The sequence below is a fragment of the Daucus carota genome, chromosome 7 (assembly GCF_001625215.2).
Source record: "Daucus carota subsp. sativus chromosome 7, DH1 v3.0, whole genome shotgun sequence".
In the NCBI taxonomy this organism is placed as follows: Eukaryota; Viridiplantae; Streptophyta; class Magnoliopsida; order Apiales; family Apiaceae; genus Daucus; species Daucus carota.
In genome coordinates, this window is record NC_030387.2 from 33371106 (window position 1) to 33396189 (window position 25084).

At 35.1% G+C, this 25084-nt stretch overlaps 4 protein-coding genes across 7 annotated transcripts; 3 read left to right on the top strand and 1 right to left on the bottom strand.

Moving 5' to 3' along the window:
- Positions 1-642: 642 nt before the first annotated feature.
- On the top strand, positions 643-5138 carry LOC108193438 (uncharacterized). Of its 4 annotated transcripts, none has more exons than XM_017360089.2 (10): positions 643-726; positions 1353-1462; positions 1607-1721; positions 2824-2860; positions 3090-3159; positions 3245-3349; positions 3625-3775; positions 4091-4173; positions 4558-4651; positions 4746-5138. In XM_017360089.2, exons 2-10 carry the CDS (start codon positions 1432-1434, stop codon positions 4828-4830), a joined length of 771 nt encoding a protein of 256 aa, XP_017215578.1. In that variant the 5' UTR covers positions 643-726; positions 1353-1431; the 3' UTR covers positions 4831-5138. The 4 variants fall into 4 exon arrangements, with proteins under 4 accessions (XP_017215578.1, XP_017215579.1, XP_017215577.1 ...); XM_017360090.2 differs by lacking the exon at positions 643-726 and adding an exon at positions 909-927; XM_017360088.2 differs by lacking the exon at positions 643-726 and adding an exon at positions 1030-1172.
- Positions 5139-6251: 1113 nt separating this feature from the next.
- On the top strand, positions 6252-11278 carry LOC108192669 (periodic tryptophan protein 2). Its single transcript, XM_064081426.1, has 8 exons — positions 6252-7562; positions 7969-8220; positions 8314-8406; positions 8673-9044; positions 9320-9664; positions 9839-10066; positions 10172-10368; positions 10793-11278. The coding sequence occupies exons 1-7, from the start codon at positions 6360-6362 to the stop codon at positions 10334-10336; spliced, it is 2658 nt and encodes an 885-aa protein (XP_063937496.1). The 5' UTR covers positions 6252-6359; the 3' UTR covers positions 10337-10368; positions 10793-11278.
- Positions 11279-13244: 1966 nt separating this feature from the next.
- LOC108196921 (uncharacterized) lies at positions 13245-19214 on the top strand. Its single transcript, XM_017364411.2, has 12 exons — positions 13245-13494; positions 13916-14020; positions 14134-14249; positions 14921-15072; positions 15156-15244; positions 15335-15875; positions 16421-16531; positions 17313-17551; positions 17705-17787; positions 18027-18138; positions 18546-18620; positions 18693-19214. The coding sequence occupies exons 1-12, from the start codon at positions 13402-13404 to the stop codon at positions 18849-18851; spliced, it is 1875 nt and encodes a 624-aa protein (XP_017219900.1). The 5' UTR covers positions 13245-13401; the 3' UTR covers positions 18852-19214.
- Positions 19215-19821: 607 nt separating this feature from the next.
- On the bottom strand, positions 19822-24786 carry LOC108193453 (uncharacterized). The gene is made up of 10 exons (XM_064081865.1): positions 24493-24786; positions 23071-23197; positions 22333-22419; positions 22088-22173; positions 21790-21993; positions 21262-21440; positions 20897-21055; positions 20713-20793; positions 20581-20635; positions 19822-20311 (listed from the first exon to the last, which is right to left on the bottom strand). Exons 1-10 carry the CDS (start codon positions 24601-24603, stop codon positions 20111-20113), a joined length of 1290 nt encoding a protein of 429 aa, XP_063937935.1. The 5' UTR covers positions 24604-24786; the 3' UTR covers positions 19822-20110.
- Between the last annotated feature and the right edge of the window lie 298 nt (positions 24787-25084).

Here is a 25084-nt window from a genome sequence, read left to right on the forward strand (position 1 = left end):
ACTTTAAAGCATAATTTAAAATCTCAATTGAATACCACCAGATTTTGTAGCATAATTTAAAATCCCAATTGAATACCTCAAGATTTTAATGGATTTCAAACAATCCCAATCGAATACCCTCAGATTTCATGAATGCAAAAAATGCTTTAAAATCCCAATCCAATACACCCCTCTTAGTAACGTTGGATGTGAAGAATTTTCGAGTTGGGGTTCCTTTTAGATTTCAGGTTAAGTTGGATACAATGGCGGTGTTTGGTAATGGCGGTGTTTGGCGGGCTTAAAAGCCGGATTTTTGGTTTATAAATTAGAAATTCGTATTGTTTCAGTAAAATGTCAAAAAATATTTATAAAAAATTGAAAATATTATTCTACTCATTTTAATCACTCAATTTGATCACTTATAAGTTTAACCGCCCCCAATGATTCTTGAAAAATAAAAGATTATCGATCAACTTAGGGGGAAAGAGAGGAGAGGTATTAGTGTAAGCTGAAGTGAGGCATGGGGACAGATAGGTCACATGATAGCGTTGCATAGAGATTTGAAAGGCCCAGTTTTGGATTTACTCTGTGTTTGTGGTCTCATATGTGATGAGTACAAACAAACAAACAAAACCTATAATGAACGTGAGACCTGTTGAGAGAATAAGTGGCAAAGTGAGCAGTGAGTGAGAGAGAAAAAAGTTTATTCACTTTTCCATGTCTATTCATTCTTTTCAAGAATTACAGGTTGGTGAACACCCCACCCTCATTTCATCTTTCTTTTTTCTAAAAAAATTTAAAATTTAAAATAGATTCCAGTAGGCAAAGCAATACTTGTTTTCCTAGTCTCATCAAGTTCTTGGTTTTTTATTCCCATTATTGCCAGATTTATGCGGTGTCTGAATGATGATAACTTGGACTTTTTCAACTCCTCTTTCAAGATAATGGGTACCCATCAATGATCTAAAACCAAATAAAATTTATCTAGTTTGTACAAATTCTTCTACTTGAAAAAAAATAACATTTTTTTTTACCAAATTGTTGCACTAGTGTGGTTGATATTCTCAAGTTATTGTTGTGGGTTTGCTTTATTTTGCAGCCACTGTCTATAAGGCATAGATTCTAAGTTGTATAATTAGAGCCCTTGAAGCTGAATGTGCTTTCTGTGGGTTATTCTTGTTTGATTCCCTCCTGTAATGAAAATGATTTTCCCCTTTTGTCCTTGTCTTTAACACCCTCCTTTTCATTGATTCTTGATTTTCTCTCACCCGTGCAGCTGTTTTACACATACTTTCTCATTTGAATATTCACCTAATTTTTTCAATCTTGTAGTATAAATATTAGATTATGAATTTGGGTTTTCTTCATTGCAGTGTTGAGTCTCATTTTTCACACTAGGTTAGCTGCTCTTGTTGTACTGGAGACTGCATTCAGCTTTCTCATCCTGCACGAATGAGTTATTCAAATTCCTCAATGGGTTCTGGTTAGTGTTCATTTCTTTCACTTGTGTGTTTTTTGTTTGCTACTCATGGATTGGTTTTATTTTTTCGAAGAATGTTACTAAGTTGTGCTATATTTTAGTATGTTTTCGAAGAGCTGAAGTAGTGGTATTGTGAATTAACTTCAGGTAGCAGAACAGGTAGAAGGGCGTTTGAGTTCGGAAGAACGTATGTGGTGAGGCCTAAAGGGAAACACCAAGCTACAATAGTTTGGCTGCATGGCCTTGGTGATAATGGCTCAAGGTTTGGTTCTTGCCTTCTTGTTGCTTGTGCTTTTATGTTTATACATGGCCATTGTAATTGCTCGGCTTTTAGTTTCTTGGATGTCTTTGTAATGTTGTATGATGAAGCCTGCCGGGAAACTTCTTGCATTCTGACAGTTCATCTCAAACTCTCAATTGAATTTTAATTGTAAACCAGTAGTGTCGTCATAACTAATATAAAAGAGAATGTAGAGTGTAGACAATGACTATTAAAAATGCTGATTTTGGTTGAATGAGGGATAGGACATTAATCCATCTCATTTATAATGCAGCTAAGGTGGCTAATTAATAATTTTCACTGTTAGCCTAAACTGTAGTAGGGGACCAGCTAATGCATATAAAACTTTATCTTCTGACTTTCACTAAATATTTGCATTACTTATTACAAGTAGAAGTTTTGGTTTTCTTTTCCATGCCAGCATATACTCAAAAGGAGGAAAAACCAGATGTTAGAATATATAGCAGCTGACTAGTTTGTAAGAGATTCTAGGTCATTTTATAATAGACAAGTGGTGGAAACATATAGAACTTGCATCTCCTTTGCTTCATTCTTCGTTAAGGATCTGGATGCTAAAAAATATAAAGAAGAGCAACTTATCATTTGTTATTGTAACTAGCTCTCTTTCAATAGAGGTGCAAGAAATAGGCTTGTAAGAGGATATTTACAAGTACTGTGATTAGTCTTTGTTCTTCTTCTTCTTCTTTTTTTTTTTGAGAAAGTTGAAAAGTATATGCAGGTTCTGTATTAAATTTTCTCTATGGCAGCATCAGCTATCAGAAAACTTTGGTTCTGTAATTCACAATTGTAATGATGGAATTTACTTAACTCTTAATATTTGGCTTCTACTCTGTTGTGTCAGTCCTCAGAAGTTCATCATGATGGAGGCAAAATATCTTTTGATATTTAAACAAAATGATTATAAAGAACAATTTGCCTTTTATGTTCTAATGCTTTTAAGATGCTGATGTCTTTTTCCTTGACGAATAATTCGTAGAAACTGTAAATCCCTTTGCTGTTTTACTGGTCATATTTAACTAGACAGACATTCATGCTCATCTAAGCTCTGTGCTCATTATTTCAGCTGGTCTCAACTCTTGGAAAATCTTCCTCTTCCAAATGTAAGACTTTTTCCCGAAATTATCAAACAAGAGTTCGTTGTATCAATTTACATTCATATGCATACTGTTTTTTCCACTATATAATAAGCAGTAGCATACACATTTGAAAACAGTCCGTCGCCCTGGCCACACACATATAATTAGAAATGAGGCAAAAGCAATAAAATCTTAGCACCTGGTGACCAACCTCTGTTTTCTTCACCAATTTATATTAGAACTCATGATGCAGATCAAATGGATTTGCCCAACTGCTCCAACTCGTCCAGTGGCTCTACTTGGTGGATTTCCTTGCAGTGCTTGTAAGACAAACTGGCAAAGCCCAAAACTTTAACATGTAATGATGACTAATAAGTTTATCTGAGGTACTTCTGTGTTCTGCCTCAGGGTTTGATGTGGGAGAGCTCTCAGAAGATGCTCCAGATGATTTTGAGGGTTTAGATGGTTCAGCTGCACATATTGCAAACTTGTTGTCAACAGAACCTGCAGACAGTAAGTTTCTACCTCCGGAAGTGTAATTTGCATGGTACCTTCTGTGATGTAATTTATATATCACTAATCACTACTCCAACATACTTGCTTAATCTCATTATTTGATAGAAGTTTCATGTGAAGTTATGTGAGACCCATTGGTACTATCCTTCATGACGGATGCTATCATTTTATTTTACCAAGACCAAACTGGCCTTTGCATGTTTTGTTTTAGCTTGCATGGTGTGGTAGTCTCATTTTTTAGGCTAACATCTGTTCTTCCCTTTTTGAAACAGTTAAGCTTGGTATTGGGGGCTTCAGCATGGGTGCTGCAACTGCTCTCTACTCCGCGACCTGCTTTGCACAGGGAAAATACGGAAATGGCATACCTTACCCTATTAACCTGAGGACTATTATCGGCCTCAGTGGATGGCTTCCTGGTTCAAGGTAGGACCAGAATTGATTCGTTTTTGTATTTTTGCCCCATTTCTACTTATTTCTTTTCTATGCACACATATTTATATGGAATCAATTGTGATTCGATTTGGGTCGGTGAATTGTAGTAAGAATATGATATAACCGTCTATGAATGACATATAGCTTCCATTTTTCAGCGATTCAGTGTTTCCTGAGGTCGCTAAATGATGCATAGTATTTTTCAAGATCAGAGCTCATCTTTGATATAAAGAAATTACACTTCTTAACATCAGTGCCCGCATCCAGAATGTTATTGTTATTAATCTGTAAGTTTCTGTTGTACAGGAGCTTAAGGAGCAAGATAGAGGGTTCAAATGAAGCTGTGAGGCGTGCTGCATCATTGCCTATTTTGCTCTGTCATGGAATCTGTATGTATTTAAAACGACTGCTTCCCTATTACGCGACTCCTTTCAAGATCCAGTGCTTAATAACTTAAAAGGCTTGACCATGCGGAGAATCCACTTACAACCGTTGTAACTTTTGGTTCACTACTAGTCTCCTCAATTATGTGATATAGTAGTTAGCGAAGAAAAGAACAATAAGAAATTTTAGCTCTTAAATCAACAAGAGGCACTATCGACCACCATTTAAACCATGAAAAGATTTCATCGATCATCTAGGATAGCCATTAGCTAACTGGTCTTCGTAGAAAACCGTGTTGTAGTTCAGACATTGAGCTTGCTTTAATATTAAAACATGGGTCATTGAGGGTTAAAAGTCTTCATCTTGATCTGTTTTTCATTATGCCATAGGTGATGAGGTTGTTCCTTATAAATATGGAGAAAGTTCCAGCCACTGCTTAAGCTCATCTGGATTTCGATATCTCTCATTCAAAACCTATGAAGGGTACAGTTACTATTTTCTTTATACAACTCATTAGTCCTTTTGGCATGCATGCCATGAGTCATAAAAGGAATCATAAAATGGAATGATTGTGCAGGCTAGGACATTACACAGTGCCCAAGGAGATGGATGAGGTGTGCAATTGGCTACAGGCGAGGCTAGGACTAGAGGGGTCACGCTGATTCACTGTGACGAAATACATATGAGATTCAAATTGGGGTTAGTAAGGTGAGGGGGATACATTTACAGATGTGGGGTAGCTTAGTAGAATATGGAGTGTGAGGGATAATGGTATAGAAGAATGAGTTGTAGTCTTCAAGTTTTTGAGTTCCTGATGGTCCTACTATAATAAAAGCTTCAGGATATGTAGCTTGGCTTTCCGGCACCTAGATGACATTGTTGTTCTGGTTTATTTTACTTTCTGAATTTGTGATCATTTACTTTCCTTGTACTGTGTAATATAGTTTTCGCTATAAATATGGTTGCTTCATACAGCCTGTGTTGTATATAATTCTCTCCCCTTGCCCATTAAGCCATTATGGCATTACTCGATGTCCTGTGGATGTTTCTGTAGTGAAGTCAATTCCGAACCAAATAGAAATTTGACTAGGTTGTGCTGGATTTGTTAAAGGGCAGTGGCAATATGATGAATTGTTTGACAACAAAAGATCATTACTACTTTCACAGGAAAATCAAAAATAATCCTTCTTCTGTTGAATATGCTCAGAAAATTATATGTACATCTTTTAATTGAGTGCTCTCGGCCCTTCTGCCTGATCATTTTCTCAGAAACTTGACGTATATCACTTGACTGTAAGTCGGATTATCAAGTTAAAAGTAATAACTGATCATTTTCTTAGAAACTTAACTTATATCACTTGATTGTAAGTTGGGTTATCAAATTAAAAGTAATAAAAATAAGTTTCGGTAAAGATGGACTTATAATCGTAAGTAATATCGAAGTTGAATCGAACTTGAGCATAACACTTCAACCTGTATGATTGATTGAATGTTTGAGATCGTACAATATACAAATTTAAATTAACCCAATTGATTGAGTGAGAATTAATGTTTGAGATCGTACAATATACAAATTTAAATTAACCCGACTCGGTATAATTGATTGAGTTCAAATTTATGTATAATTGATTGAGTTTGAATTTATATCTGAGCGAGTATAATATACAAATTCAGATTAACTCAACTCAAATGTTATTAGAAGAGCTGAAGTTATCTCATCTCGAATGTTGTTAAAAGAGTTACACCAAATTGTTTACACCGGAACCCATGCCAACATTCGAGAGCCGAATAATAATAAAAATTACTAAGAAGATGGTTCATTTTGAAAATTCAACTAACAAAAACAAATACGAATGTAAATCGACTTATAATCATAAATGGGATCAAGAGGATCAAGTCAGTTAAATAAAATATTACTTGGAGAATAAAAGAATTATATTCGAGCACAAACAATATGTCTATCTTTTGTATATTCAAAATCAGAATTTACGATAAATCAATCAAACCCATTTTTAAAAAGAAAACCGTTCTAAAACCACAAAAGGACAGAATGGTAAACTAACAACACATCCTTAACATCGCAACGACTCCAATGTTGTTAGGGTTTAAGAAACAAGAAGAACTAGCAGTTGATTTTAGGGTTTAACAAAACAAACACATCCCCCTTTCTTCTTCTTCTTCTCCACTAATCATGAACTTCCGGTTCCAAAATCTTCTCGGAGCTCCATACAGAGGAGGCAACGTCACTACAGTCGACAACACCCTGCTAATCTCACCTATCGGTAACCGGATCTCCGTCACAGACCTCAAAAAGTCCGAAACTATTACTCTCCCTTTTCAATCCTCTTCTAATATCACCCGCATCGCCGCCTCAAACGACGGCGTTTTCCTCCTCACTGTCGATGAGAACAACCGCTGTCTCTACATCAATCTACGCCGCCGCGCCGTTCTGCACCGCATTACTTTTAAGAAACGCGTCGGCGCCGTCAAGTTTAGCCCCGACGGAGCCCTAATTGCGGTGGCGTTGGGGAAATTGGTGCAGATTTGGCGGTCGCCGGGGTTTAAAAAGGAGTTCTTTCCGTTTGAATTGGTGAGGACTTTTGCTGATTGTAACGATAAGGTTACGTCATTGGATTGGAGTGATAATTCGGGGTATTTGCTCGCGGGGTCGAAAGATTTGGCGGTGAGGTTGTTTTGTTTGAAGAAAGTTCCAGGCTTGTCGAAGGCATTTATGTTTTTGGGACATAGGGATGCAATTTGTGGTGCTTTTTTTGGTACTGATAAGGTAGATAAGGTTCCTCGGGTTTATACGATATCGAGAGATGGTGCGATTTTTAGTTGGATATTGAATAATGTGGGTGAGGATGTTGAAATGGAGGATTCAGAACCCGTGTCTCCCGGTACACCTGATCAAAATGGTGATGGGAATGGGGATGAGAATGAGAATGTGAAGAAGAGGAAGAATGTTGAGGGTGATGTGAGCGATGGTGATGACAAGAATGGGGTTTTGTTGCATAAAGGGAAATGGGAGTTGTTGAAGAAGGATTTTTTTATGCAGGCTCCAGCAAAGTTGACAGCTTGTGATTTTCATAGTGGTCTTGATCTTGTTGTAGTGGGGTTTTCGAGTGGGGTGTTTGGTCTATATAAGATGCCTGAATTTACTTGTATTCATTTGTTGTCGATATCTCGAGAGAAGATTACGACTGCTACTTTTAATGATCTTGGGAATTGGTTGACGTTTGGGTGTGCAAAACTTGGACAATTGCTTGTATGGGATTGGAAACCAGAAAGCTACATATTGAAACAGCAAGGACATTATTTTGATGTTAACTGTCTTGCATATTCACCTGATTCCCAGCTCATGGCTACTGGTGCAGATGATAACAAAATCAAGGTGAGCAACAGATAGAATCAGTTTTACTTTGGAGATTATATTAATCAAATGCTAGTTGGTCTATATTAGTAATTCTTAACTTCCAATCAATTTATGTACTATATTCTAGTTTGCAAATCTCATAATGTCGAAACATGGGCATGCATCTCTTATCAACTATTCAGTCACCTTTTGCTTCTTATTTCTTAATGGATTTCTGGATATGGGATTATAATATGCTTTTTCACATTGCATTATAAATACATGTGTATGGCCTAAGCAAAGATAAAGCTATTGATTATGAAGTTCAGAAGTATCGCTTGCACTTTTTTTTTTATTTGGTATATATAATTTGCTTCATATATGTTTGTTTAATATGATTTAGGAGAAATTCGAATTATAAAAATGTATTTGCTTATTATTACAGGTGTGGACTGTTTCCTCAGGGTTTTGTTTTGTGACATTCTCTGAGCACACAAATGCAGTCACAGCCCTCCATTTTATGCCAAATAACCATTGTCTCTTAAGTGCATCTTTGGATGGCACTGTCCGTGCGTGGGATCTCTTTCGCTACCGCAATTTTAGGACATTTACCACTCCCTCTTCCAAGCAGTTTGTATCTTTGGCATCCGACCAAAGTGGGGAAGTAATTTGTGCCGGAACCCTTGATTCATTTGAGGTATTTTGCTGTTTCTCTCAGTTTTTTTTTTAAAAAAAATAATCTGATTTCCTGTCATGTATTAATTTTATTGGATTATTTCTTTCGTGTTAGATATTTGTTTGGTCGATGAAGACAGGACGGTTGTTGGATGTACTTAGCGGCCATGAAGGTCCTGTTCATGGGTTGACATTTTCTCCCACTAACGTGAGTTGAATTTCATTTGTGTGTGTAATATGAAGATAATATATCTGCTCAACATGTTTCAGTGTTTGTAAGAATATTCCAATTATATTGATATATGAAAATTTGCTTAGAGAAAGAATACCGTCTTTTTCTTTACAACTCTTTCACTTCATTTATTAGTTTGGTTTCCAGTACAAGCCTGGTCATACAGTGATAGTATCGGCCATTCTTGCAATTCATATTAATTGTATAGTTGCCTGATGGTGTGTTAAAAATTATACCTGTAGGCAATTCTAGCTTCATCCTCCTGGGATAAGTCCATTCGCTTATGGGATGTTTTTCAAGGAAAAGGTGTGGTTGAGACATTTTCTCATACCCATGATGTTCTTACTGTTGTTTATCGCCCGGACGGAAAGCAATTGGCTTGCAGCACTTTAGATGGTCAAATCTATTTTTGGGACCCAATTGACGGATTGCTGATGTGTACCATCGAGGGCCGTAGAGATATAGCTGGAGGACGCTTGATGACTGACCGTACGTCAGCTGCTAACTCCACTTCCGGAAAATGCTTCACTAGCTTGTGTTATTCTGCCGATGGAAATTATATATTAGCTGGGGGAAAGAGTAAATACATTTGTATGTATGATGTGGCTGATCAGGTATGTCTTAATGCATTTAACTTCCTCTGTCAATAATTTGGCTTTATCTGCAATATGTCTCTAGATAATTGCATCTACTGACTACTTGATACAGCGATTTAGTAGTTTTGTAGAACTAAATCAGGCTATTTGTTTTATGTTTCCAAATCAAAAGTTTGGGAACTTCCAGATTTCAGTAATATTATTTTGATATGTGTGATTCGGATGTGGTTTATATTTAGGTCGTTTCCAAATTTCTGTGGGTGAATCACATTGAATGTAATCGTTATGTGTAGGTGTTGCTGCGAAGATTCCAAATCACCCATAATCTTTCACTAGATGGAGTTCTTGACTTCTTGAATTCAAAGAATATGACAGATGCTGGTCCACTAAATTTAATTGATGATGATAATAGTGATACAGAGGAAGGTGTTGACAACCAAACACGAGGAAATGCAAGTTACAATTTACCAGGAGCACTGCCTAACAAAGGGAGGCCTGTTATTCAAACTAAGTGCTTGAGAATTGCACCTACTGGTCGGAGCTGGGCTGCAGCAACAACAGAAGGAGTTTTGGTTTATTCAATAGATGATTCCTTCATCTTCGATCCTACCGATCTAGACATCGATGTGACACCTGAGGTACTTTGAGTTTTATTTTGCAATCATAACTGATATGATTTGAACTAGATATCATCTGATTCCTAGACATACGGTGGTTGTAGAGTTTCACCAACCACTTCTCTAAGCAATCCATATTACAATATTTAGCATCTGTCAAGTTTTAAAGACTTCATTAATTTTCATCTTACACAGGCCGTTGATACAGCTCTGAGTGAAGATCATTTTGATAGAGCTTTAATTCTCAGCTTACGTTTAAATGAAGATGCCTTGATTAAAAAGTGCATCATATCCGTCTTCCCAGCAGATATACCAGCTGTTATTTCCTCTATCCCTACGAAATATCTACAAAGGTTAATTGAGGCATTTGCGGAGCTTCTGGAAAAGTGCCCACATTTGGAATTCATTCTTCGTTGGTGTCAGGTTTGGCTTCACTTGAAATTTAATATATTTACATTATTTGCTTTACTGAAACACTCTCTTGCAGCAGCCTTGTGATAATCTTTAATTGGTTTGTCTATTTCACAGGAGTTGTGTAAAGTTCATGGTAATTCCATTCAGCAGAATTCTAGAAATTTGCTTCCGGCTCTAAAATCATTACAGAAGGCTATTACGAGGACGCATCAAGATCTGGCAGAGACATGTTCTTCCAATGAATATTTGCTTCGATATTTGTGCTCTTCAAGTTCGTAGACTCAATTTATTAAATTTTCTGTATTTTACTGGTAAGCTTCTCTGATGGGATGTGAATGCTGATTTACTGTATTTATAGGCCATTAGTTTGTGATCATTGATCCTTTGGTGATTATTGGTAGTCGCTTAGAAGTTAATGCATAGCATGATTAGTACGCTCGAATCTGCCCATAATTCTGCCATAGTTTTTGACTGGTTAAGATGTGGTAAACATGAACATCACCTGCTTTTGAAGGTCAAGCCAGGCTGACTGCGACTACTCCACTATATTGTATATTGTATCTATAACTTTTGTTATCAACTTAAGTCAACAACAGAAATTAATGAGGATGATATTCCACTACCTTTTTTTAATCTTACATATACGCACTTTTCTATTTCTAATTTGTTAGTGTTTATGACTAACCAAATCAAGACGAGTTCATGAAGTCTTTTGTGATTTATTTTTGTTTGCAGGGATTTGAAAGAGATGATGATTAAATGGCATTCCAGCTTATGTTGAAAGATCAATTAGCATCAGTAAAAACTAACCCTGTTTTGTTGTTGGACATGAATGAGAGCATTATGAATAGGTCTGTGTCACCTTACAACAGGGGATGGACCTAATATTTGGATAGTCTATGTTCCCAGTGTTTAAAGAATCGGGTGTGAAATTGAAGCCCCTCTTTAAAAGCATTGCTCTCTAGCAGCTGTTGGCGAGTCTGTATGGGGTCATGTCTGAATATGAGAAATCTCTCTGATTTATAAAGTTTCGTGCTAGCAATTTTTCTCCCGGATTGTAGTTCTACTTGGCTGTTTGAAAACAGATGGTCGAATGCAGGGAGAAGTGGTGTTTTGAGGGGAAGTACTGTCCAGTTCCCTGTATAATACTTGTTACTGTACTAATTAGAGTCATGAAATTTAGTACTATTGTTTTACAGATATTAAATCAAAATTTATACACCTTTTTTGTCGTGTTATTAGTTTTTCTTGCATTCGAAGATTATTGTTACACACTGTAAAAGGAAAATACTTTAGAAGGCAGACAATACATTAGAGCCAGAGGGCACATGAAATTCAAATTGAATGTGAAAATGTACTCGTATGACAATTGACAGCTAGCGATTTTTCAATCATCACCAATTCAAATATAGTACAAATTTCATTTCACTGCACTTTAAATGAACACAGTCCAGTAGTGCAAAATTGTGTAATACAGTATTAAGTTTGCAATTATCACTCTAATGTATATTCTCTCGGTCCTTCTCCCTTAGTAGTTTACATGTGAGAGGTAGTTTACATATGAGAGGACACGGAGACTAGTACATTACATTTAATAATCTGTTTAACAGCAAACAGCAGATTCAAGAAATATTTAAATATAGAAAGTAGGAGTGATAAAAGAAATTTGATAACGTTCTTATTCCTATTTTGTAATTATACATTCAAATATTGATTGTATTTTAAGATAAAAATTTATATTTTGATCTTAAATTATATTAATAACTAGCCTTTAACCCGTGCAAAGCACGGGCGCTTATATAACTCGTAATTTATTAATTATAATTTAAATCTTAACCCCATTTTATTAGTATTTTAGTATTAATAATTTGGATTTTAGTTAAATTATATTAACCAACTGATTATATCTTCTGACGAAAATTTAGCTTTCACAATTTATTATCTATCTATAATTATTTTTCTGATATTAATATGTGATAGTTTATTATTCAATTAATTTTAAATCAAAATTTTCATATTTCATATATCTTCATATGTTACGTAATGGTTCGTGTTTGTAATGAAATAGAACACGTTAGAGTTAAATTTCGAGTAGAATACGTTATAATTAAAAAGTTAGAGTTAAATTTCGAGTAGAATACGTTATAATTAAAAAGTAGTGTCTCTAATTATTTATATGTATTTTAGACAAAAGATATTCAAAATTGTATATTTATAATTAGTTATACATTTATCTATAAAATTTTTTTAATATTAATATTTGTTATTAACAGTAGTTTCATTTTTTTCACCTTTAACCTCGTGCAAAGCACGGGCGTGTATATGATTCGTAATTTATTAATTATAATTTAATTCTTAACACCATTTTATTAGTATTTTAGTATTAATGAATTGGATTTTAGTTAAATTATATTAACCAACTCGTTATATCTCCTAACGGAAATTTAGCTTTCACAATTTATTATCTATCTATAAATATTTTTCTATATTAATATGTGACAGTTTATTATTCAATTTAAATCAAAATTTTCATATTTCATATATCTTCATATGTTACATAATGGCTCGTGTTTGTAATGAAATAGAATATGTAAGTGTTAAATTTCGAGTAGAATATGTTATAATTAAAAAGTAGCGTCTTTAATTATTTATATGTATTTTAGACAAAAGATATTCAAAATTGTATATATATGATTAGTTATACGTTTATTTATAAGTAATTTTTAATATTAATATATGTTATTAACAGTAGTTTCACCTTTTTTTTAACTAATTATAAATTATATTTAAAAAGATATTAATATACATAAGGAGTGTTTTTAGTATATGAAACTGTTTAATAGATATCTATTTGTAGACTTTTAGTTTTAGAGGAGAGTACCAAACCAAAATTTTGTACGACTACAAATTATACCTATGTTGGCTTTTTATAGTATAGTATAGATTACAACCAGTTTAATTTTAGTATCGACATAAACTTACCTATATGATATGCGTGTTATGATTATTTTTATATTCTCAGCGTTTGTCTAAAGTTAATTAAAATTTGTAACTTGAACGAGCATAATAATTGGAATAAACTAAAGAAAATATATAAAATAATTCCTTAATCAAAGATTTAGGTGTTGATCGGGAGAAACTTGCAGGACCAAAACGTAATAACGCTAATTTGTAGAGACATGTTCGCAATTTGTGTGTAGGAAGTACAGAGGCCCAAACAACCCCTAAAATCCTGCTTAAACCCTATATTTCTTTCTTTGTTTCTACCCCCTTTGCAGCCGGAAACCACCGATTTTCCTTTTTTCCGGTCAATTTCTTGAGGTGGGTTGCTCGCTGTAATAACAATGGCGAAAGACAAGCAGCAAAAATCAGCCATCACATCTTTTACTTCCAGAGGCGACTTCCTTGCTATTCTTTACTCCCAAAGCTACATCAAAGTAATCTCTCTCTCTCTCCCTCCCTCCCTCTATCTCTCCCTCTATCTCTCTCCCTCCCTCTCCCTCTCCCCGCCCTCCCTCCTTCTCCCTCTCTCTATACACATACGTATATTTATTGTATAAACACATACTTATGTTATTCCAATCCCAATTTGAGCTGTTGGGTATTTAATTTGTTGCAAGTAGCCAATTTTGTTGAATTTGAGCTACAAGAATAATAACAATAGTGTATTGGCTTATAATGTGTTGTATCAATATAATTTTCACTTTATTGCATCATGTTCAAATTTTTATTTACATTTGTTTAATTACTTGTTTTGAAGCATGTTAACAAAATGCAAGTTTGTGTGCAGTTGTAATATATGGTTGAGTCATGTAAATTTATTTACATACTCATGATTTTCTTAATAATGTGGCACAGGTATGGAATACACTTGATGGAAGCCTATTTGCAGAGTGGAAACCATCTGATGGAAATGATAGTTATACATTTTCGTCCATGACATGTGTTTTCACCGGGAAGAAGGTAGTCTTACACTCCGGTCAAGGCATTTTCTACCATAAATCTGCAATGTGTTTGGTGTAAATATATCTCTTATCTGATCCTTACATAGCTGTGTTTTTTTCGTACTTCTTTAGCGTAAACCAAAGAAAGGTACTTTTCTTGTGGCCCTTGGCACAGATAATGGAGATGTCCTGGTTATCGATATTGTCACCGCTGAGATGAAGTGGAAATCAAGTGCATGCCTTCCAGGGTATGATAGTAATATTCTTATAGGGTATTATATGCATTTCTGTTTGATCATACTAGAGCTTTGTAGCACTACAGGATATTATATGCATTTCTGTTTGATAAATATGTCCATGTGGATTCGTTAAACTTGAATGGAAGTTCTGATTTTGTTCCATACATCATTTGAATATGAGGTTACGTTTTGCTTTATATTGGGCATAGCTCGGGTCTTTTAATGGTGGATGTATATATGCATTTTTATGCGCAAGTGCATATTGACATTGACTTGAAAGGGATGCTACTCGCTTTAACACTTTAAAAAAGATTACTTGAATCTCTGCACAAATACCGACCCATAGATTTACAAGGGCACAATTTTTTTACCCACTTTAAAAGATTACTGGCAATCTTATTAGTTGCACTGGTTATTTTAAGATTAATTATGTCCCCTATCTGTTTCATAAGTAATTTCAGTATATTTTATTTATCTTGAATACAGTTAATAAGGATATTAAATACTTTCGTTGCAATATTAAACACTAAACTGTAAACATATATGAACTGTGTACATTGCTCCAAACTTTCACACTGGAGCTCCTTATCTTTCTTGGTTACTTTCTTTTTACTGTCTAAGTCGCAGCTACTTGTACATTGACTAATGCTGATTGTCGCTCTTTCTCTATATTCTTACAGAGGAATTGTCAGCCTCTCTTTTTCAAACGAAGGAAGCAAACTGTATGCAGTTGGTACGAAGGGGATGGTTTCTGATATGAACTCAAAAACCGGAGAACTTTTTAAGGTGTTGGAACTTTCTAAAGATTTCATCATTTCATCATCTTTTTGTGGTAAGTTATTAAGTTATTATTGTTTTAGTTTATTGTGAGTCCTTATGCATGTTCTGTTCTTATACATATTTCATTCTGCACAGACGAGAAAATAGTAACCGCTACAACTTCTGGTGTGCGAGTTTTTGGTCTGGAAGATGGGAATGAATTGGTCAAGCTCCCTGCTGATTTGGTATATTCAACTCCTTGTCTGTACTTTTTAATTATATATATTAATTTATCAAGTGATATATAGTTTATATATGAGATGTCCCTATATCAGGGATCTGTGCGGCATATCTCTATCTCTGATGATGCCAAGGCCATCATTACATCAAATGTTGACGAAAAACACCTTCAAGTGTGGAAGTGTGGATTGAGCACAGGAACTGTTAACCCTGGCACTATTCTTTTCATGAAAAGCCATCCATTAAATGTTGAATGTAAAAAAGGTTTCTCTGCAGAAGATGGTGTAGTTGTCCTTTCAGTTTCAGTTTCAGGACCAACGTATATCTGGAATTTAAACACTTCATCCGATAATGAAGTAAAGCCTACTAAAATTTCAGTCCAAAAGACTGCAAATGAAGTAAATGGCACTCCTGGAAAATCAAGGAAGAATCGTGCTTTGATAGTTGCTGCCAGAATTCATGCTTTAAATTCAGATGGTCAGGTGACAGTCCTTGTGGCATACGGTTCTATTAATTCCCCAAAATTTAGTTTCTTGGATATACCTAGAACTGGAGAGGATGTTGTTATAACTGCTGGGGAGGACACAGTAGAATTGACAACTATTGGTGAACAAAATGGGACTCCTGAAGATAGAGGTAGGGCGGTTATGTTAGTCTCTTGCCTGATTGTACATTGAAGTTTAATTTTTTTTAATGCTGCATATACTTTCTTGCCTAGTTTGTTCCCTCTATTTTAGTAAATGCTAGCAGTTCACATATTAAATTATCGCCTATTATACCTAGGAATGGCTTTCGCGAATTGGGGCTCAACTTAGTCATTTATAGAATTTCAAGTCTTGATTATTAGCAATAATTTAAAAGTTTCTAGCACAAAGTGTAGTTCTAATATTTGAGAAGCTTCTGCTTATTCCAAGTTATTTTAGAATTTGTAAGCCTCATTTTAAAGGCTGTAAACAGCATGTTTATACACAGAATTTATTTCCTTCATTAGCCCTTGCAGATGCCCAAAAAAGGCAACACAAAAAAAATTAAGGAATCCTGTTAGAGTATGCAGGGGTGAATAAGTTCTATGTTCATGGATTTTACTTGTGTTTTTGGATAAGTGACTGGATGAAATGTTGAAATCTGGCATTTAATGTTTATTAATGTCTTTAAAACTGATTCCAGGTTATCTTTTACAGGTGTAGATGAAATAGAAGCTGCAGATGGACTTGTTCAAAAAGCAAAATCTAGTAAAAAAAGAGCCAAAAGGGAACCAGAAACTGCTGATATGGAAGCTTTATTAGACCGTGGTAGACTTCATCGCATAGTTTCTCTTATGTAGCGCCTATAAACCACTACTTATCTCTGGATACCCAAACTTTATGGCCTGCTATTTTCTGTTTGGCGTACATTTTTGTCTTTTTTTACCATAATTTCTGTGTGTTAAAAGTGCAGTTTATGACTTAGTAAGAAAAACATATCCTGGCTTTTGGGGCCACTTAAAGAAGTTAAATCCAATTAGTACCCTTGAACGGTTGAGAAAGCAAAATTATAGTTTATATTACTAGATAATAGTTCACGCGTTCTTTCTTTTTTCCTGTATATATGTTGGCGTGTAGGTTTTTGCATGGACCAAATGGGTTTCTAGTTCTAGTGCTTATTTGAATTGCCTCGTTAAAAAACCTAATCAAGTGATGCCTCAAACTTTAAATTCTTACAGCATCTCAACATTAAGGTGTCAGTCATCCTGATCTATCTATTCCATTGCCACCTTTCCTGCTTCCTTTTTTCTTGGGGGCACAAATTTTGGGGCATGTCACCTGCACAGTTACAACTTTAGTGTTATCCTCGCTATGTTTACCTTCGAATAATCTGTCACGTTTTTATAGTTAATAACTTCAAATTATATAAAATTATTCTATCAACCAGATATTAACTTAGAATGAAAAAAAAATTACTAACAAGGCCAGCTGAATGGGTCCATACTAAACACCTGCCCGACCTTGTAAATTCTGGTTTAATATACAGTAATTTTGTATGCTTGGGAACTGGCATATATTTGAAGATAACCTTATTGTGCTTCTCAAATAGGTCATGGGGAGCCTATGGATGGAGTTGAAGTTGAATATGATTTAAGTGAGCCAACCATGGGTGAGAAACTTGTAGATTTGAATTTATCAGACGGCAATAAAGTTGAGAATCGTGAGCAGCAACAGTCTCCTCAGACGAAGCTTCCCAGTGCAGACTCGGTTCATCTGTTGCTTAAGCAAGCACTGCATGCTGATGATCGAGCTCTACTGTTAGATTGCTTGCATAGGAAAGATGAAAAGGTGCTTATAAACATCATTTGTTTTGTCTTTTTAAACATTAAAATTAGTCCACAGGTCTGGTTATTAGCCAAAGTAATATGAGTAGCACACCCGAAAATAGCCTTGTTGAGCACTACCAATCTCATTTTTGCTAGCAATATCTTCTTGTTGCAGGTTGTTGCAAATTCAGTTTCGTTGTTAAATACATCTGATGTTTTGAAGCTTCTGCAGTCTCTTATATCTATTGTCCAGTCACGGTATAACCTTCTTGTTTCATCTTTTTTTATTATCTCAACTAAAGCATCTGATATCTAAAAGTAGTGCTTCTTGGAGTATATTATATTGGATATACATCAACTTTCCGCACAAGCTGGTTATTTTTATACTAGCTGCCTTCTGGCTCAAGATTCTCTGCTATTCTTGTGACCTGTCAGTGTCTAATAACTATGAATGTCTTGATAATTCTGCTGTAACTATTAGCTCATTTTCATTTCAGGGGGGCGGTACTAGCATGTGCACTTCCATGGCTTAGAAGTTTAATCCTTCAACATTCAAGTGGTATAATGTCACATGAATCTTCGTTGGCTGCTTTAAACTCGTTATATCAGGTAAGACAGTAAAACCCAGAACGAAATGGATAAATATAATCAAAATATTCTTTCAAAACTAGGCTGCATATGTAATTGAGATAAGTTGCAGGGAAAAAGCAGTAAATAAATGCTCAAAAATAGAGGATAATAGGTGCTTACTTGAAACCAATGGTAGAAAAACGAATGCTTCTTGTAGGAGTTCAAAACAGGGCACCTTTTTTTGTTTAAAACAGGCTTTGGATTGTGCTTTTCTCCCAAAAAATATGGGTTCTTATTAATTTTGATATAAATGAGTGGCATGTACATAGATAGTGCAAGTGATTGCCCATGGTGACTATTATTAATTCTTCTAGCTGTTTTACATAATGTTAAAAACACGTGAACCAGTTCTATCATTTTCTGAATTGATTATGCACCTGCTTCAGCTTATAGAATCTCGGGTTTCAAATTACAATCCAGTGGTACAATTATCAAGCAGCTTGGACTTGCTTTCTGCTGGGGTAAGTTCAACAGTAATCTGGAACTTTTTTATAGCGATCTGCGGCCAACTTATGCGGTCTGTTTCCATGCAGACTATTGATGATGATGCAGATGATGATGATGTAATACCACCAACCATTTACGAGGACAAGGATGAAAGTGATGAAGAGGAATATGAAGATGCTATGGAGACTGACGAAGAGGATAAAATAGAAGCAAAGACTTTCAGTGATTTCAGCGATAGTGATTAAATGGATTGAGTAAGTTTAGAAGCTGCATTTTGTGGATGACCAGTGGAAGGAAATGTTGCTTATGGAACGGCCATTCATTTAAATTAGGACCGTCTATCTGGGAAGGATACCAATTTAAGAGCCCGTGAACTGGCAGACATTTATCAAGCAGTGCTCCAGCCAAATTGCCGTTGCATCATTTATATATGTCAATGCATGGCCCATGGTTTATTTAAGTTCTCAGAAACTGAAATATTGATGAATAATTGTACTATTAATGTAGGCATTGTGTTTTTTGAGATGACTGTTTATGGTCTAGTTATTCTTTGTTAATCAATTTCCCATTTTTGAAAGATTTAATATCAGCTGTTACTTTTTTGTCTGCCTCTCCTTGGCGGCCTTTCAACAGATTGTTATTTTGGCTTTTCTGAAACTATTAATTTTAGTTTACGTTGTCCGAGGGAACTTCAGTTTTTCCATGAAAGACCAGTTTCTTAATTCAGTGGTCCACACTAGTTAAAGTTTACTTTATATGGTTTATATGAAGAATTTTGTGTAAATACTAATAACTCATAAAAACTTAAAGGGGATATATGCTATAGGCATCTGTTTTCACATGTTAGGAGTATGTTATGAGCAGTGTTAAAAAAACGGTAATCAGATATAATCAATGAAAACATGGAATAAGAATTAATCAGAAATCAACTAAATGATCAACTAAATAACTGAAGATATCACTGATAATTCGTCACCTTGGTTCATATTAATCTCCGACTCTTAGTTGTGAGCATCAATTGATCAACGAAAATTGTGAGCATTAATTGGTCAACTTCGTTTACATTATAGTAGGAGTATTCGTCTGTCATTTTGGAATTTCATGAAAGCGAAAAATTATACCGACTAAATAACTGAAGACGATGCCAACACACAGGCACCATCATTCTTAGGCAAGGTAAATAAATGAAGACAAAGTCGACCAAATTACTAAATCTAGCAGAACAAAATTCTCATTGCATAATGGTATATCGCCATATCAAGATCCAAATCACAGCTGCAACTTGAATCTGAATATTTTTACCCCCCAATCAATTTACAAAAGCAAGGCAATAACTTAACTGCCAGGCACTACCTACATATTAACTCATACCAAATGAGCCCAAAACAAACATTCACATATTGTATAAGTCAAAAGATCCAGCATGCTAGATCCATCATGCTGGTACAAAGGGACAACAAGCCAGAACTGACATCAACCCATAGCATCTGATAAACATTAATTTTCAGGATGAACTTCTTTTGCTACGACTCCCAGAACCAGAAACGTTTCTCACAATAACAGGCTCAGAAGGACTATAGACGTCCCTGCGACTAAAGGAACCACTTCCTCTGTGTCCAACATTACGCGGTGAAACTGAACTTGAATCAGTACCTTTGATTACTTCAGCTTCCAACTGCTTCGCTTCTTCAGCCAGCATTGCTAACTGCTTCCACAAAAGCAATTCAAACTTATAAGATACAATTGAAATTCCACTAAGAAACCACAGGTAAGGTTTACATGTTGTCTTTACAGCTAAGGTCAATAAAGTTAAAATTTGAGAAAAAGCCAACAGTACAATCACAAATGACAGAACAAGAATATCTTCATATAACAAAGAGGGAAAAACCTCAGTAATCAACTTTCAACAAAGGCTTAAAAGCACTTATTACTTTTACTAAAAAGCTAATGTGGCCCCTGGTTTATAATACATACCCGGATGTCATTATCTCTCAACCGATCCTGAAGAGCAATTATGGAGGGACTTAAACTGGAAACCAAGGTAATCAAGTAAGTATATACAAGCAATAAAGAGATTTAATAGAAAAGTAAATTATTTTTTCTAACCAATATTCCATTAATTTGCACATGGAAGCCTGATATGATGATGTGTGATGAACAAAAGTGAGAGGATGTACTTTCCCGTTCCTACATCAAATGCAAACACGACTCCATGGGTAAAAAATGTTTATAAAATTTCAAAGGCAATAGCCTTGGAAGTGATCACAAGATATATAATATCTTTTATAACCTCAAATTCTGCAGAACGCCCTGGGTGTATGCAGTCCGCTCCTCTTCGTAAAGCATAGCTTGCAAATCTGTAAATGATCTCAGTGGAGAATCAAGATTGAGAATAGACAAGGTTGGCAGAACATTAAGAGGTATTTCCTTCCTGACAAATTCCGCACCGCTGCCATCAGAAAAAAATTTCAATTAATGATTCGTGTGGAACAGTTTTTGCCAATTGCACAAATCATAGCACAGTGCCCAACTCAGATAAGTAATTGTACAAAAAAGAACAAAAACCAAAATATCATGACTGCCATCTACAGGAAAAATGAAATTAGAACCAAAACATATAAGAAAGCAAGAGATTAAGTACATACTCATGTATACCTCATCTCCAAATTTGAACGATGCATAGCTTCTTGCATGCTTTCCGACATATCCATGGGGTCTAAGTCAATGGCTTTCTCTTTGTCAATATGGCTGCTTCCTCCTGTTCTATCTCCCCCAAGAAAGTTGGTGTCAGCATTAGCAAAGAAACCTCCCAAATCGGATGATCTCCCACCAACCTGATCATCATTCATAACGGCATATATTTCATTTTGATAAGGTAACGGCAAACAACCTAAGAGAACTGCCTGCCTACCCATTTCTGGATATAATGAATAATTTGCTAGTCAAGTTTAACATAAGAGAGATACTGCAAATCGACAGACCATCAATAAAACTAATGTTGTAGTATATTTATTTGATGCAAAAAAAAAACTAGCTTAAAAACAAACATATTTTTTGTGGTAATTTCTACAAATCCATGAATGAATCGGTTATTTATACCAGTTAAATAAGTTAATAGTTTTAAGGCTCCGGCTCTGCTTGAAACGTTACTTTGTGCAAAAAGTTGACCACATAAATATATACCTTTAAAGCCGCAGCAGTAGCTCGTGAATCACCAGTATCGTGTTCTAAACTATCAACCCAAGGAGAGCCAGATCTTGATGACAGGTTTTCAGAGGAGCTCGGAGAAAATCCTATATCAATTACAGGGGTCAGAGAAGCAGGCCCTGGCATGAAATTTTGCTTCCCGTCCTGTGACTGGAATGCTATGACCTGGATTCTTCCGACCTGACATCACATTTACAAGTTCGAATTTTCTCGCACTTGGTTTACAAAGGGTGTAAGGAAGTTGTACTTCAGGTCCCCAAGAAGAAACACTAACCTTGTGCACATCTTCATTAAAACAGGAAAATATCAATCCAATAAAACCTGTATCTAGAAGTTGATACATGGCCTGGGTCCGCACATCTATAAAATCATCAGAAGTGAGTTGACACTAAGATCAATAAGCAGAAGATAGAAAATATCGACAAAACAAGTAGCTTAACTATACGCCTCATAATTCAAATTAAATCACATTATAATATCTACACAAGGGGAAGATATATTAGTAACTTCAATACTTGCCTACATGAGAAGGAAGAACTGTAATATGAGGATGTGAATGGTACCAGCCAATAACTCTTGTTGTTCTTCCAGTTTCTGTACTCATTCTGTGCTCTGAAGTTAATTGGACAAATAAAAAAACTTGGTGAAAACATGCCATGCCATACCATTTCGCTTAATTATATCCGCACACGAGTCACATATAGATTAACTTTATTAAGCCTACTCCTTTGTCATTCCCTTGCATAAATCATATTATATGTGTCATAGTGTCTCTAAGACTTCAAAAGAAAAATTAAAGGCTAGGAGGCTAGGACGTTGAAAAATTCTAGATATTTTAACAATTCAACCAAGATCATAGTTTATAAGTAGATCATATTAATTTTATGCAAAGGACACTTGCTAGTTCTAATGGTCGGTAGCTAAATATCCTCTTCAAAGGACTCCTGATCAGCCTCGCTAATTGTAGTTGTTAATCACAGACGATCCCCTCCCCTCCCCTCCCCATTTTAGTAAAGAATACATAATCATAAAATCTACCAGAAACAGATCATATACATCATGAAAGAAACAATCAAGCATTGTGGTTTGCAAATTTTGGCAGTACTTTTAGTCTTTTACCCAGTAAACCTTAAACACTCAAGTCTGCTAATTAAGGAAATAGAGGCCGTACTTTTACCCAGTAAACCCTAAACACTAAAATCTAGTAATTAAGGAAATAGAAAACATGGACATCTGATTATAACTGAAAAAAGGATATCTCAGCTTGAACTGATGCAGCGGTCAACTGCTCAGGGTTGGTCTCTACTCGATCCTTACGCCGATCAGAACGAGGTTGTGGTAGTGCTCCCCAAATCAGAGCAGTCACGCTCCCATTTTTGGAATGCTGCAAGCAAAAGAAAACCACGACTTAAACCCACAGAAGCGTGATTTATTAGTTTGAAACTTCACAAAAAAAAAAAGGGCAATGTAATTGCACTTGTATCCTGTGAAAAAAAAGTACACATAATATGCATAACTGAATTTATGAATCAGAACATCTTCATTTAATTTGGAGTGTTGATACCAAGTAGGACAATATCCTATTAAAAATTCAGCACTCTTTACCACTTTTCAGAAGGACTAAATAATAATACAAACCAAAAGATACTAGTCTAAACTGAAGCTACAACTGGTAAATTAACCATTTCATAATCCAAAGATAATTGCTGGTATGGCTAGCTAACAAGCCCCATCAGACAGATTGACAATTGACAATCATACCACTCATGGCCAAGCACACTTCAACAAGCTAAAAGATCAAACTATTATTAAAGGGAGCAGCAGTAACATTTTTATTAATCATGATCTTATCTCTTATCGAACATTGCGATAACATGTTTTCCCAAGTTACATACTAGATGACAGTTCTTATGCCATCTTAATTCTTAAGTCTGCCACAAACCAAGATTTGACATCGCTCCTGATATATATATCTAGATTCTAATACTTCTTGGGAACAAGGTGACAGCAATTTGTTCAACAATCTTACAGCATACTTCAGACACATAATTTAACAGAAAACTTGTATTAAACACAAATTCATAAATGAATACAAAACTAGGATATCACATAAATTAATACAAAACTTGGATATCACATAAATTAATACAAAACTAGGATAACACAAACAGTGTCCCAACTTAATATTGTTGCCACTTGTTGTGGTAAGCTAAATTTTAAAATGTATCAAGCAGCATGTGGCACCAAACATGGGGAGCAATAACATATTTGATTTAAAGAAAAACCCACAAGATACTAACCATATAAACCATAAAAATCGAGTAAATTGCAAATGCAGCCCATATAGTATTAAGAATTGGGAAGCACCTGATAGATGGTTTCCGAATAAATGTACCCTAATACAACTGAGAAGCAAGTAAACCAATGGACTTCTTCAAAAACTAAACAAGTGAGGCAAAGAATTAAGCACAGGACACTAAACAACACATTGCAATTCAAAAATGCATAATACAATATACACAAAGAAACCCAAATACCCTGGTAGAAAAACCCAATCACACATCAAAGTTCTCAACTTTGAAAGTAAAAAAATCAAAAAATAAGATATCATAAAACCTAGTACACAATTGAAGTCCAAACCCTAGAAAAAAGGGGGTGAAATTTAGAAAAGAAATGAACCTGAACATCACCAAGAAGAAGACCCATGATCTCTTCAGACTCAGTAGACAATGCATGAGTGACACAAGTTAACCAAACATCCTCTGACATCTTTACACTTGTGAGAGACATTTTCAAGAAACACACACTTGTTCTTGTCAAGATTCAATCTTTTTGGTGAAAAAGAGTCGCAACTCTCAGTAGATTCAAAAGGGGTTTTGGTGTAGACGGAGAGCAAGATGACTGCAAGAAAAAAACTCAATTTTGTTGTTTTGTTCAGGGGGATCTTTGGGAGCTGCCCCTTTGTGAAAGACTGCTCTGTGAGCGACTGCAGAGTGTTATCGTGTACACAGCTAATCCAGGCCCTTTATTAATTTATTCAATTATTTATTCAAAAATTCATTTTAAATATGTAATTTGTCTTTAAAAAAAATGATTGATAATAAAAGTAATAATAGCCTAGGCCTTATTAATATCTGACAAGAAATAATTATAGCATATAAAATACTCAACAAGAGGATGTTTCATCGATCATTATGCAATCGTCATTAAAAATACAAATCAATCGAAAGATATTTAAATACATATCTTGTTGATCATAATTATCAAATTA

Excerpts from the sequence above, each read along its gene's own strand:
- LOC108196921 (XM_017364411.2), top strand. The coding sequence starts at position 13,402 with ATGGCGAAAGACAAGCAGCAAAAATCAGCCATCACATCTTTTACTTCC. Across the intron at positions 13,495-13,915 it reads ACTCCCAAAGCTACATCAAA|GTATGGAATACACTTGATGG; the intron begins GTAATCTCTCTC and ends AATGTGGCACAG. Across the intron at positions 17,788-18,026 it reads ATATCTATTGTCCAGTCACG|GGGGGCGGTACTAGCATGTG; the intron begins GTATAACCTTCT and ends TTTTCATTTCAG.
- LOC108192669 (XM_064081426.1), top strand. The coding sequence starts at position 6,360 with ATGAACTTCCGGTTCCAAAATCTTCTCGGAGCTCCATACAGAGGAGGC. Across the intron at positions 8,407-8,672 it reads TGACATTTTCTCCCACTAAC|GCAATTCTAGCTTCATCCTC; the intron begins GTGAGTTGAATT and ends TTATACCTGTAG. Across the intron at positions 9,665-9,838 it reads ACATCGATGTGACACCTGAG|GCCGTTGATACAGCTCTGAG; the intron begins GTACTTTGAGTT and ends CATCTTACACAG.
- LOC108193453 (XM_064081865.1), bottom strand. The coding sequence starts at position 24,603 with ATGTCTCTCACAAGTGTAAAGATGTCAGAGGATGTTTGGTTAACTTGT. Across the intron at positions 22,420-23,070 it reads TGCATCAGTTCAAGCTGAGA|GAATGAGTACAGAAACTGGA; the intron begins TATCCTTTTTTC and ends CTTCAGAGCACA. Across the intron at positions 20,312-20,580 it reads TGAGAGATAATGACATCCGG|TTAGCAATGCTGGCTGAAGA; the intron begins GTATGTATTATA and ends TTGTGGAAGCAG.
- LOC108193438 (XM_017360089.2), top strand. The coding sequence starts at position 1,432 with ATGAGTTATTCAAATTCCTCAATGGGTTCTG. Across the intron at positions 2,861-3,089 it reads AAAATCTTCCTCTTCCAAAT|ATCAAATGGATTTGCCCAAC; the intron begins GTAAGACTTTTT and ends CTCATGATGCAG. Across the intron at positions 3,160-3,244 it reads TGGATTTCCTTGCAGTGCTT|GGTTTGATGTGGGAGAGCTC; the intron begins GTAAGACAAACT and ends GTTCTGCCTCAG.